At 39.8% G+C, this 13,511-nt stretch overlaps 1 protein-coding gene across 1 annotated transcript in view; it reads left to right on the forward strand.

Moving 5' to 3' along the window:
* The window catches only part of SYTL3 (synaptotagmin like 3), a 31,327-nt gene that overhangs the window by 14,423 nt on the left and 3,393 nt on the right, over window positions 1-13,511 (forward strand). Inside the window, exons 7-12 of the mRNA XM_068396839.1 lie at window positions 290-414; window positions 3,642-3,785; window positions 6,550-6,728; window positions 8,557-8,659; window positions 12,931-13,101; window positions 13,310-13,409. Of these exons, the coding sequence (XP_068252940.1) occupies window positions 290-414; window positions 3,642-3,785; window positions 6,550-6,728; window positions 8,557-8,659; window positions 12,931-13,101; window positions 13,310-13,409 (822 nt within the window). The remainder of the gene's footprint in view (window positions 1-289; window positions 415-3,641; window positions 3,786-6,549; window positions 6,729-8,556; window positions 8,660-12,930; window positions 13,102-13,309; window positions 13,410-13,511) is intronic.

A 13,511-nucleotide genomic window follows, 5' to 3' on the forward strand; every position in this document is an offset into this window, starting at 1 on the left:
TACTTCTGCAAGGAAACTGTATTTGATAGCATACAATTCCTTGCAGCAGCTATAATGATAGGAAGCAAGGAGTAAAATTTCCAGTTGAAACAGCAGGAAAGATTTAGGTAGGCAAAATATAATTATACAAAATGGGACAAGCACTTGCCTTCCCATCTGTTTCTTACTCTTAGGAGATCAATACTAAAATTACAGGATGAAAGTTTGAAAGCTACAGAATTAGCCTATAAATCTACAGGACTGCTTGCAATGTTTGTTATAGTGTCTTCTCTCCTTGTTTTCACTTCAGAAATCTCTAAGTCCCAGAACGATATGGCTGACAGAGGTCTCCTAACTACAGATTATGGGCAGAACGTGGAAAGAAGGAAGCAAAGAAGGAGCCAGTCTGACACTGCCATCAACATTACAAGCAGGGTATTCATATTATTATACAGTCTCTAACTGTAAGGGTAGAGTATTCGTATTATTATACACAGCCTCTAACTGTAAGGGCTGTTTCAGGAATGGAATATATTTGTAAGAATAATGATTTACACAGTGGAATTTTACTTTTATTATATGAGCAGGGCTTAGCTGATGTTCACTGACCATGGCCAGAACTCCTGATCCTTCACAAAGTTTTTAACTGAGTCTGCACACTTGATGTCAGCCCAAAGCTGAAATGTTAGACTGAGATTTTACAAAGACCTTCACATAGGGAAGGAGAGGATGGGTCGTTTTGCTCTCAGGTGCTCACAGGCTTTCTTGAGGTTGATTGAAGTCTGCTCTGTGTGGTTGTTGGGCTGCAGGGAGGTGTTCTGTCTCTTGTCCTCCTGCCCTTCTTGCTGCTGAACAGGACCAAGCTATGACCATCCAGAACCCATCCTGACACTTTCTGAGCACTTTGTAATTTGGCAAGGAGAAAATGTTGACTGCTGTTAGTTGTTGGGCAACTTCCCTTTTCCTTTTGCTTTGGTTACAGTCTCTAGCTTTTCTTGAGAAGCTTGAGAAAAATCCAGTCATCTGTTTTTCCACAAATTGTGCAGGGCTGAAGATGATGTCACATATCTGCTTTGAAGTTACACTGAATATTTCGTTTTGTACACTTTCACCTCTCAAGTGACTGAACTTTGTCCATACTCAGTTTTCCACATAGTGGGTACTTACTGAATCGCCTTGCTCATCTGAATGAGGTAAATGTGATCTGCTAAGTGCCTGCATTAGATGCTGAGAAAAGCTTTTGCTTTGAGCCAGACCTCATGGCAAATATTACTCACAGCTCCCTTGGTGCACAATTTTCACTTTCCTCTGAAGTGTTAGGTGTTGATAAGTGGAAGAGACAGGATGTCAGACCACATGGACTAGTGGTTTGAATTGGCCCAGCAAGGTCTGTGAACTCTGTGAAATTAGTTCTGGTATTTTTGTATGCAATTAGATTATAAACAAAATTTGCAACAATTATTAACTACCTGAGTGCTGCTTTCATTGTGGCAAACCACACTTCAGTGTTACTTTATTCCACTGGCAGAGCACTGCTCTTTTAATGCATCGAAAAACATCAGAACTGGAGATAATCTGAACTTAAACTATGCATCGTTTTGTGCTGATCACACACAGCCTGTCATGGATTCTTTTACTTAAGAAATGTGTTAGTAGGAGATCCAAATTATTTGTGTGGGTTTTTAATTGCCCATTTAAAGATTTAGTATTTAATTTATGTCCACCCTTTGCATTACAGATTTTGAAAGATAGATTTCAATGTTGTTTGTGTGTCAGAGCTCTTTCTCTCAGTCAGGGAGCTTTTGTGTCATTCAAACCAGTTAGACTGTATTCAAGCTAGAGTTTTAGTTTTGCTGGTGTTACTGTTACTAGTTTGCTAGTTTTACTATTGATCATTTTTTCTTATGAATGTCATCTTTGCCATTTAGATTTTTTTAGTACTGAAGGAAATTTTACTTGTCTGTCCCTGCACTTATGTGATAGCTTCTTGTATCTTTACTGTGATTTTTTAAATTATTTTTAATCTCTGTCAATGGCACTATTGCATTGTTCTTCCATTTATTTTTTTCTTTTCCATCTTTGTATTCCTTTAATAAGGGTAGCTGTTTACATCCTGTTTGTGGTGCGTCAGTAGCTGTGGGTTACCCTTCCCGTGACAACAGATGTGTGGTGCTGCAGATGTTATTGCTGGGTTAGGTGGGAGTCTTGCTTATGTGACCTGATGCTAAGTTTAGCACTGGTAGTTATGTTGCCTTGTCAATCACTTATGTTCTGTTTAACACAATAAAGAAGTCTTTCTGATCCAAGCAGAAGCTAAAATTCAGTGTGTAGTAGGGTGTTTTGGTTAGCAAGTGAAATTGGTGGCATTTCAGGTTTTTATAAAGCAGAAGACAATTTCTATGCTGAGAAATATGATGTTTTGGTTTTGTTTGGGGTTTTTTTGAGACTATATTCTGAATGCATTTTCTGTCTGTTTCCTTCTCACAAGGGAACTTAATAAATCCTTACATCTATTCTTAGGGTAGGGCGGTTATTACACATAATTTCTGTGTTTTATAATAACAGCATGCTGGTTTGGATTTTGCATATCTTGTTTTTTCAGGAGTAATCTCAATATATTATCTCCTCTGTTGTCCTCATTCTTTAGTGCTTTTTGCTGATTGTGCAGGAGGGGTTCTCAGGTTTGTTAAATATATGTTACCCGTTTTTTTTTAATGCAAGTAAGTCCTGACCCTTTTTGTTGATTCAGTCACACTATATTCTTTCTAGTCTTTCAGGTAATCCCTGTTATAAATTTTTTTTAAGAAACTATTTTCTTAGTTCCTAACCATGTACAATTTCTTAACTCGCTCTTTTCCTACCCATTGAACTGTGATCATACTTTTCATAGACTGTATTGGCGTGGAGTAATCGTGTGCCAGAATGAGCTAAAATCTATTTTCAGCATATCTCTAGCCATGTGTATTAGTCTTTTGGCAGTTCATTCTTACAACTATTGTTACTGGTAACCGAGGTGGCTGAAGGAGTTTTGCTACTACGTATCTTAATTTTCCACAAATTATCAGGGTTTTCATGGGAAAATTGGAAAAGTGAATGGACTTAGTCAAAGGAAAGTCAAGAACACCTCAGAAATTTAAACTTTTTCTGTAATCAAAGCTAAACAAGAACTTGTGAATCTGTTTCTATTTTTAAGTTTCTTTCAACTTGCGTTCATTCTTGCATAGGTAGACATGGGCATGTGTCATGCATATTGCAAAATACTATTTTTAATTTCCTGGAGGCGAGATTTTTTTTTTTCTTTGAAAATTACTGTTTTGTTCAAGGCTAATAAGGCCTTTTATTAGTATCTTGCTGCTTTTGGTGTGTTATTAGTAGACTGTTGTTAGTAATTGCTGTGGTAGCGATCCTTAGATTAGACGGTGGTATGTTGATTTTAGAAAATTATGAATATAACAAATGTACTACTAGCTGAGATGAAAGAGTTGTAAACTGACATTTAAATTAAGTTACTACATTGTCTTTGAAAATGTGCCACCTGTGTGACATCATTGATCAAAGTGAACTGTAGCTGTTTACTGAATTTTCTTCTGATTGCATTCCTGAAGGAATCAGGGCATTTTTCTTAAATTAAAAAAAAAAATTACTTGCTGAATTTCTTACAGATGAAAAGTACACCCAGTCTTCAACAGCTCATCACTGGGGCCCAAAATGACAGTGAAATTCTGACCAAAAGGAATTGCAAGGAAGAAGATGACATAACAACCAGTCCCACAAGTGATGCGGTTTTCTGTGATGGCAGAAAACATGTAAGTTAAAGGGTGAAGCACAACAGAACAGGTGCCTAATGGGAACAGATACAAGAGCTAAGATCTTGTGCAAAATGTTGGTGTGTTTTGGATTATATTACACAATGAAGGAAGATTTTACTTGAGTTTGTGTCTGATGAAAGACTGACTGCCTTTGGCATGGTCCTCATAGTAACACTGTGAACTTTTTGCAGCATAAGCCAAATCAAATTAATAATAGATAATTTATAGATGTATATTTCCATTAGTAATGAATAATTGATAGATCAACTTCCTCTGAATTTTGCAAATGCAACTAACATTCTTCCAATTTTGTATGAGAGTTGGAATCATGAACATGGTTCTTTCTAACCTAGTAGCTATCTTTTTCTCTTAAAACTTCATTTAACAGAAGGGTTTTGTTATTCTGCTAGAACTGTGGTAATGGAAATGTCAGTGGAAATTCAAATGTCAGAATGTCAGTGAATGAAGAGGACGCTAACAGTGATGGAAGCCAGAGGAGCAGTTCATAAGTTTAGGGCATGGCGTTGAATCATCTTCTGATGGAAGGCATTTTGAATACTGCAAATGAGAGAGAAAGAAGCCAGTTATAAATGAATTCAGCATATGCTTTAAAGCCTCTATGATTAACTGTGAAAGCTAATTTCTATGTATTAGTGATGAGGTTAAGCAGGGTGAAGTATCCAAAGAATCCAAGACTGATATTGTAAAGAATGGAACTAAAATGACTTTTAGGGAATCAAAATTAAGCCAGCCTGCTCACTTTGCAGAGGAGTATAAACACACACAAAGACTGTGGCGATCTTTCATAGTTTACTGCACTGTGGAGTCTGAGGTGTTAAACTGACAAATGGATAACAGTTTTGGATGACATTTGTGATTCTAATGACAACTATTTGAACTGGGCTATAGACAACCCAGGCTTAAAAGTGAAATATTTTCTACTATCTTTTAAAGGGGAAGGTCAAGTTCCATTAAACTGCCCTTTATGGGTAAGTATTAGATGTTGATGACTGCTCCATGAAAATGTATCTTCCAAAATATCAGATGGTATTTCTTCCAGTCATGCCAGCAAGAGTGCAATACGTGAAGTTATTGCTAAATCCCTGTTCACTGAACCAAAAGGATGAGTGACTTCTACATTGAATGTATGTGGCTCCTGATCAGGTGGGAGACATATGTAGTGATACTCAGTCCAAACAGCATTAATCAGAACAGCTATCCAGCCTCTCTAAATAAATAAGAGGTTCTGTGGAATAAATATTAGGGACTTTTGCAGAACTTTTTTAAGGACATATGAGCTAAGACAAAAATCTATTTGCATTCCTTTGTCATGAAGGATTTTGGTGGAAAATAAGCATTTTCTGGTCAGATTAATAAAAATATGTTAGTGAGTGAAAGAGCAGAGCTAAACAAAGCTGCAGGGGAGACTGATTACACTGATAAACGTCTTGTGGAGAGAGCAAGCTTACGTGCAACAAGCATCAGGTCAAAACAGTCCTAACACTTCTTCTGACTTCCTCAATAAGCACTCTGACCCTTCTTTCATCAAGTTTGTATGTTACTTAGAGCTTATAAAATAGAGCAGATGATAGGTTCTTTAATCTAATTAAACTGTTGGTGTGAATTTCAAAAGGAGTATTTGGCAAGCTGCACAAAGAAGAGCATCTGCATGGAAGAGAGATATGATCTTATAAACACTACTCTGCACTCTTAGCTGCTGGGTTGTGCAATGCAGAACTCCTTGGTTAACCAGTCCTGTGTGGGTTGGTGTTTATTTTCAGAGGGAGGAGTGATTTTAGCAATCTAGGGCAATGTTGCTGTGAGATTACTCACAACAACAATTGTGTCTTCGTGACAAATGCTATGTAAAAAGTTTCTAGAGCTCACCTTAAAGAATATTGTTATAAATTAACAGAGACTAAACTATCTTGATTGAGTTGATAATTTGTTACAGTGGCGGCCAGATAGCACCATAAAATTACATGTCTCTGCTGGGCCACAGAAAATATTATAGTCTCTTCCTTCATTGCAGATTCATGGCCTCTGTAAATGCTAGACACAAATGCTGTTTATATATGTGGATAGACAGCATTCAAACCTTTGCCCCAAAGGTGAAAGTAGATGAAAGGAGAACAAAGTGGCTGAGGTGAGCTAGGAAACACCTTCTTTAGGCACCAACATGTGACAACTGGATGTCGTCGTGTTTTAACCTTTCCTCAACAGTCTGCTGCAGTACAGAGTATGTCATTTTTATATGGAATTGGGGGGTCTTGTAGAGTATTTACTGGATGTGCAATGCCACTTTTTTTTTCCTTTAATACAGGATAGAACCTAACATCTCAGCAGTGTACCCTATTACGAGCTATGTATTAAAAGCAGTTTAGTTTGATATTTTGTATGTTCTTAGATTTCAGAGTTTTTTTTCGCTCTCTTCCTTTCAGACACCCATTTTCTCATGGGAAGCCACATAGCAGTTTTATTGAGAGGCAATTTCTATATCTAGAAGTTACCTAAGAAAGTATTTTCTTAGCCTAGAGAGCTTCCTGAAGAGAAAAGGGCAAAGCAGTAGAATTGCAATTACAGTCATAATTTTCAGTGCTGTTATGGAAGCAACAGAATGCTTTATACAGGTTATCTTAAATCCCCATGATTTGGAGTAGCTCTTCAGTCATGTCGCTAAAGATACTGACATTTGAGGGAAATAAATGTTGTGTCCTGTTTGATCTGAAGTTACTTTTCTGAAACATTTGTCTTTTCTTAGGGGAGTTTGTATAGTCTTAACAGCACTTGCACTGAATCTGGCAATTTTGGCAAGGCTAATGTCACGGGAGAAATAGAGTTTGCCATAAGATACATCTTCAAAGCTTGCATCTTAGAAATTTGCATCAAGGGATGCAAGAACCTGGCTTATGGAGAGGAGAAGAAGAAAAAGTGTAACCCGTAAGTATTTTGTAGAGACTGCTCTGTGCTTCCATCTTCTGTGCTTCCATCTTCCTCATCTGTAATAAGAACAGAAATTGCAGATATTGCAACACATTTTAAAATCTCAAGCTGCTTAAAAATTATGTATTATTGTAAGAGGAAGAAATACCTACTTCTGTGGATAAAATATGCCATAGAAATTTTTGATTGGCTAGTTAAGCCTTGGTGATTTGTCTGTTTATTACTAGATAATCTCTCTGACCATGCAGCCACAATTCATAGAAAATCACCAGGTAGAATACCTAACTACCTGTTCTTGCCCCTGCTGTCACACTGTGTTTGAGCACTTGAGCGACCATGTTGGAATTGTGGAGTTGCAGTCACCTTCACCCAAAAGGAATATGACTTTTGCGCATCTTGCAGATGAGCTTGGTGCTGAAAGGAGCCTGGCTGGAACAGCAGCTCGTGAAGCAGGGCAGTTTGGGAGCACTTCAGAAGTGGGTCAAGGTTCTTTAAGTCCCCTGATAATTAAACCAGGCAAACAGTTGCAGGAAGCCTGAAAGGCAATGTGGGAAGTGCTGTGTAATGAACGTTATGTTCTTTATTGTTATATATTTATACATTGCTGTTGGTTTCCAAGCCAACAGAAAAAGTACAGTCAGTGTACTCAACACACTTGCCAAAAAGCAGACTTTTAACTGCTGTTTAAAACCTGTTGAATTTTTTAGCTTGTTGACTAGTTTGAGGTCCGACTGGCTACTTTTTAATTAAATTGATCTGGGGTGATAGAGTAAGAGGCTAAAACTTCTAGTACCTGAATATTTTTAAAAGTAGTTTTACCTATGGATAAGTTTGGAAAGAATAGGAAAGATGTGCAAGTTCTGCACTGATGATTTGAGATAGAGCTGATTTTATTTACCCAGCAAGTTAATCAAGAGGCTGTTTTAAAATTTATTTAAATCATAATATCTGAAATATAGACAACAAATACAGTTTAAAAATATTTAGTATTATGTTAACAATCACTCCTTTCTGTGGAAGCTGTAAGCCAGCACTCTCTATTTAGTTTTGAAGCCATAATACAAATACAGCCTGCTGAACTCATATTAAGTGGCGTATTTAAGTATTAATGTTCACGTGACCTACACACACCCTACGGACTTTGGATAGGAGTCATTGGTGCTTGATACTAGTCCAACTCAACTTCCAGAATTTTTTTTTTACTCATTTTCCTTGAATCACTATTAGGGCAATTTTGAACACTTTAGACCATCTCCCACTTTCACTCTAGTGGTTATTATAACAATTAGCATTTGTAACAGTTATGAATTATTACGTATTATTTGTATGATTATACCTTTTTTGCTACATTGTAGTTGGTGTTGTAAAGATGAGATATTTTCTTCATGAACAAGCAGCAATGATCTTAAAGTTGATTGAGTTGATTTTTTGTTTTTATTTCGGCACATAATATACTGTGTGTTTTCATCACAAAGCTGTCACTACAACTGACAAGGTGATTTCCTTAGTGGCTATTTTATCAGAGGCCAAGAGTATGAAACAAAAGATTCTTATTCCGATCCTAATCCTTTCCCAATTAGAATAGGATTGAAACACATTAACTGAATAATATACAGGGATCCTTAGACTCTGTCTGCATTTATTGAGAAAGGATATAAATCACAATTTGCCATTTTATTGCTTGGAAAATTACGAAGTCAATAAAATTGCTTAAGAATTAAGAAAAAATTTATTTTACTGAATTAATTTTTCTTCAGAGTTTCTTTTGTTTGTTTGTTTGTTTCCTTCTGGTCACTTTCCATATATTCTTCTCTCTGTCTACAAGGTATGTTAAGGTTTATTTACTTCCTGATAAATCTCCTCGGAGTAAGCGGAAGACAGCTGTCAAAAAGAGCACAGTGGATCCAGAATTCGATGAGACTTTAAAGGTACCGTTTGCAATTGTGTGCCACTACGCACACTTTTCCATAGTAAAGTTTCCTTTTGTAATGTACAATCCTGCAAGTTCAGAATCATCCTGATGGGGCAAATCTAGGAGTCAGTGACAACAATAATTTTAAAAATTGTGGTTTTCAGCTCAAATAAGAAAAAAATGCTTTTACATTAGTAAATTGCAAACTATTAGAAGAGTCTGTCCATGACAACACTCTTAATGAATTCCAGTGTCATTCTGAGTTACCTTGTGGCCAAAGCAAAGTGTCTTCCATAGACACATAGTACATTCAGGAACTGGGTGTATTGCAGAGCAGTTAGTTAGTACTTTACACAAGTGTCCCTTTCAACTGATGATGCTCCTTTTGTCAGTGCCGCTGGAAAAGTCTCTCTGTAGCTAGCTGAAAGCTAACTGAATTCCACCACCTCTAAAACATTGTCCGCTTCCTTTTCCCCGTGCAGCTGATGCCAAGCCATCTCTTTGGACTGTCTAATTTCAAACATTAATAATCCCACCAGAACAGTAGATATGATTTTAATTCCTTAATGCCTTGCAGTATTAATTCTGGCATCCTTTTAAGAACTGTGTGTAGAAAATAGGAGCCATTATTCTTGTTTCACAGATGTTTCATGAAATGTGAAGCTGAAGCTGAGTACTGTCGGTTGGGAGAGGTGGGATTAGTTTGTTCCCAGCTCCAGTTTTGTACTCGGATCACTACAAAACCAATTTTTTTCTGTGCATCAGTGAGCTGCAGTAGCACATAAGATTCTGTCATTCTGTAACATGTTGTCATGAAAGAGAGATGAAATAAAGTTAATGAAGGGACAAAATTGTATTGTTACTCCTTGAACTACACAAAATTTTCAGCGTTACTCCCATCTCACACTGTGTATGAACATCAAGAATTTGTAGTGAGTGAAACAGGCAAAATATTTGAAAAGACCATTGTTAAAATTCAATAACAAAAAAGATTTATGTAATGTATGCAATTCTCATATATCCCAAAATCTGTACATGGGGTACAGATTTGTAAGTTGGGAGAAAAAAGAGCCTGAAGGTGGAATAATTGGTCCTAATTTTATAGTCCATTTTCAATGCCAGAATCATGCAGAATTGATAAAGGGAGCATGAGAGGCATGCCTGAGCTGGCTGCATGAACACTAAAGGTAGTTTAGTTACAAATCTTACAAAGTAGTTTAGTTATTAGTTCATCCAGAGTAGCAGAAATGGTCAAAAGAGCATAGCAGTAGTGCAGGTAAACTACATCATGACTGTCAAGGTTTAAAGCTGGGCTGGCTATTAAACCTGCAGCAGATGCTCTCTGTTAACCCTCCCCCCCCACCCGAAGGGAAAGGGAAAGGGAAAAGGGAGAGAGACTTACGGGTTGGAAGGAAAAAGGGCAGGAAGGAGGACCCGGGTAACTATAGACCGGTCAGCCTCACCTCCATCCCCGGAAAGGTGATGGAGCAACTTGTTCTTGGTGCTGTCTCTAGGCACATCAAGGATAGGGGGATCATTAGGGGCAGTCAACATGGCTTCACCAACGGGAAGTCTTGCTCAACCAACTTGATAGCCTTTTATGAGGATGTTACCCGGTGGATAGATGATGGTAAAGCTGTGGATGTGGTCTATCTCGATTTCAGTAAAGCGTTTGACACGGTCTCCCACAGCATCCTCGCAGCTAAACTGAGGAAGTGTGGTCTGGATGATCGGGTAGTGAGGTGGATTGTGAACTGGCTGAAGGAAAGAAGCCAGAGAGTAGTGGTCAGCGGGACAGAGTCCAGTTGGAGGTCTGTGTCTAGCGGAGTTCCGCAAGGGTCGGTTCTGGGACCAGTTCTATTCAATATATTCATTAATGACTTGGATGAGGGATTAGAGTGCGCTGTCAGCAAGTTCGCTGATGACACAAAACTGGGAGGAGTGGCTGAGATGCCGGAAGGCTGCGCAGCCATTCAGAGAGACCTGGACAGGCTGGAGAGTTGGGCGGGGAGAAATTTAATGAAATATAACAAGGGCAAGTGTAGAGTCCTGCATCTGGGCAAGAACAACCCCATGTACCAGTACAAGTTGGGGACAGAGCTGTTGGAGACCAGTGTAGGGGAAAGGGACCTGGGGGTCCTAGTGGACAACAGGATGACCATGAGCCAGCAGTGTGCCCTTGTGGCCAAGAAGGCCAATGGCATCCTGGGGTGTATTAGAAGGGGTGTGGTCAGCAGGTCGAGAGAGGTTCTCCTCCCCCTCTACTCTGCCCTGGTGAGGCCGCATCTGGAGTATTGTGTCCAGTTCTGGGCCCCTCAGTTCAAGAAGGACAGGGAACTGCTAGAGAGAGTCCAGCGCAGAGCCACAAAGATGATTAAGGGGGTGGAACATCTCCCTTATGAGGAGAGGCTGAGGGAGCTGGGTCTCTTTAGCTTAGAGAAGAGGAGACTGAGGGGTGACCTCATTAATGTTTATAAATATGTAAAGGGCAAGTGTCAAGAGGATGGAGCCAGGCTCTTCTCAGTGACATCCCTTGACAGGACAAGGGGCAATGGGTGCAAGCTGGAGCACAGGAGGTTCCACTTAAATTTGAGGAAAAACTTCTTTACTGTAAGGGTGACTGAACACTGGAACAGGCTGCCCAGAGAGGTTGTGGAGTCTCCTTCTCTGGAGACATTCAAAACCCGCCTGGACGCGTTCCTGTGTGATATGGTCTAGGCAATCCTGCCCCGGCAGGGGGATTGGACTAGATGATCTTTCGAGGTCCCTTCCAATCCCTAACATTCTGTGATTCTGTGATTCTGTGATTCTGTGATTCTGTTGGAAAGTTAAAACAGTTTTAATAAACCTATAATAATGAAAAAGAGTATAATAATAATATTGGAATAATCAAATATATACAAATATATATACAAAACCAAGATCGAGCTCCCCCGATGTCGGCAACGTCACCACCAGCACTGCAGGGCAGGCTCTGGGAAGGCCCAGGCTGGGCCTAGCGACGGTCGAGAGCTGGATTCAGGGATGCACGGATCAGGATCGGGGGCAGCAGGAAAACAGTCGGAGTCCTCCTTGGACACCGGCCATAGCAGAAAGAGAGCCCGAGAGCGAGAAGAGCGAGACCCTCGTGATCCCCCCGCTTTATACCGAGAATGACGTGTATGGGATGGAATACCCTCGTTGGTCAATTTTGGGTCACCTGCCCTGTCTGCTTCCCCCTGCAGCTGCGACCCCCCTTCGGCTTTTCACTTGTAAGCAGTGAGGAATTCAGCAGTAACCTTGGTTTCTCTAAGAAAAAGTACAGCAAGAGCCTTACTGCACAACATCCCTACCGGTGCCTCAGCGATAACTACAAACTTCGAGCGTTATCAGTCCTGGAAGCAGACACTGTCTGCAAAACATGTAGTTAGTTTCAGAAAGTGCAGTTACTTAGAGGAGACTTAGCTGAAAGTAAAAATCACTGAAAGGAAAATCGGCCTGGTTTAGGCCAAACCAGGACAATGACACTGAGATCCAACTCAGTGGGATTCAGCTGCAAATTAAGGCACCAGCATTTAGGTAGCTGCATGTGTGAGAGGTGTGTAAGTGCTCTTGGGAATCACTGGAGCCCCAGATGATTCACCCCAGAGCCTACACCCAGCTTGTGATTCAGCAGGCTAAATGTGGGTAGCGATGCCCTTGTCCATGCCATTGCCTTCAGCTTTCAGTCCAGGTGGATGCAGGTCACCCATAGGCTGGGTATCGCCTTTACCAGTCTCCTGTGGGTCTATTAGATACCCAACAATGTCTCAAAGGGCTCTAACTATGTTTCAGGAGTGGATCAGGGCTTTAAGTAGTGGTCAGCTGAGTTACTTCCTTGCCCCTACTGACTGCACTGAGTAGAAGTCCACTGACCAGAATGGAAGTTTTAGGACCTTCATTAGGTGTCTTAATCTTGAACTGACCTCCAGAGCAGCCAAATTCTGCTGGGAGTGTAAAACAGAAATATTAAAAAAAAAAACAAGAAAAAATGGTCAAGAATTATTTAAAGTTCTGAATCAATAATCAAAGTCTTTAGCATGGCAGGCCAAGGTATTCCTGGAATGTTGTTTCATATTTGGATGAGCATTAGTTAGCATTTAAGTAGTGGGGTAGTATGTAAATTGCAAAGCACATTCAGGCAACATGGTTCTGTCTGCATCCAGATGCCTCCAGCTATGCTGCGGCTGGGCTTCCGTTGACGAGGTTATGAGCATGGCCCTGCATTCGTCCTGTGTGCTGGTTTGTAAATGCTGTTTATCTTTCTAGTACAAGATTGAATACTCACAGCTGGGAAGTCGGCAGCTTCAGATCTCTGTGTGGCATGCAGGAGCCCTCAAATACAGGGTGTTTTTGGGGGAAGTGGTGATTCCACTGGCAGCGTGGAACTTCGAAGATAACTCGATGCAGTTGTTCAACTGGTACCAGCTCAAAGCCAAGGTGATTCTTAGTTTTTGTGCTTAGTTGTATCTTTAGAGCAGGATGTAGTGAAAACTATGAAAAAGACCAGCCTTCTGAAGTTGTGGAGGGAAGAATGCTGTCAATCCAGGCTGTTAGTAAGATACGTTGCAAACATAAATAAGCTGTGAGAATGATGTGGAATAGAATGATTGCAGTGATGCAGGTTTCTGTATGTCCCTTTCTTCAGCTTGACAAGCCTGAAGATGATCTTATCCAGTACAGCGGCAAACTCCTCGTGTCTGCAAGACTGTCAGTACCAGCCCAGTATAAAAATTTCCAGTTTGAAGGTATGAAATGTTTCAGCATATGTGAATCCCTTGGCTAGAAAAGAATTGAGCTCAATGAAGGACTGACAATGTGTCCATATAATATTCCTGTATGGCACTGAT

The sequence above is a fragment of the Nyctibius grandis genome, chromosome 1, assembly GCF_013368605.1.
Source record: "Nyctibius grandis isolate bNycGra1 chromosome 1, bNycGra1.pri, whole genome shotgun sequence".
Taxonomy (NCBI): domain Eukaryota; kingdom Metazoa; phylum Chordata; class Aves; order Nyctibiiformes; family Nyctibiidae; genus Nyctibius; species Nyctibius grandis.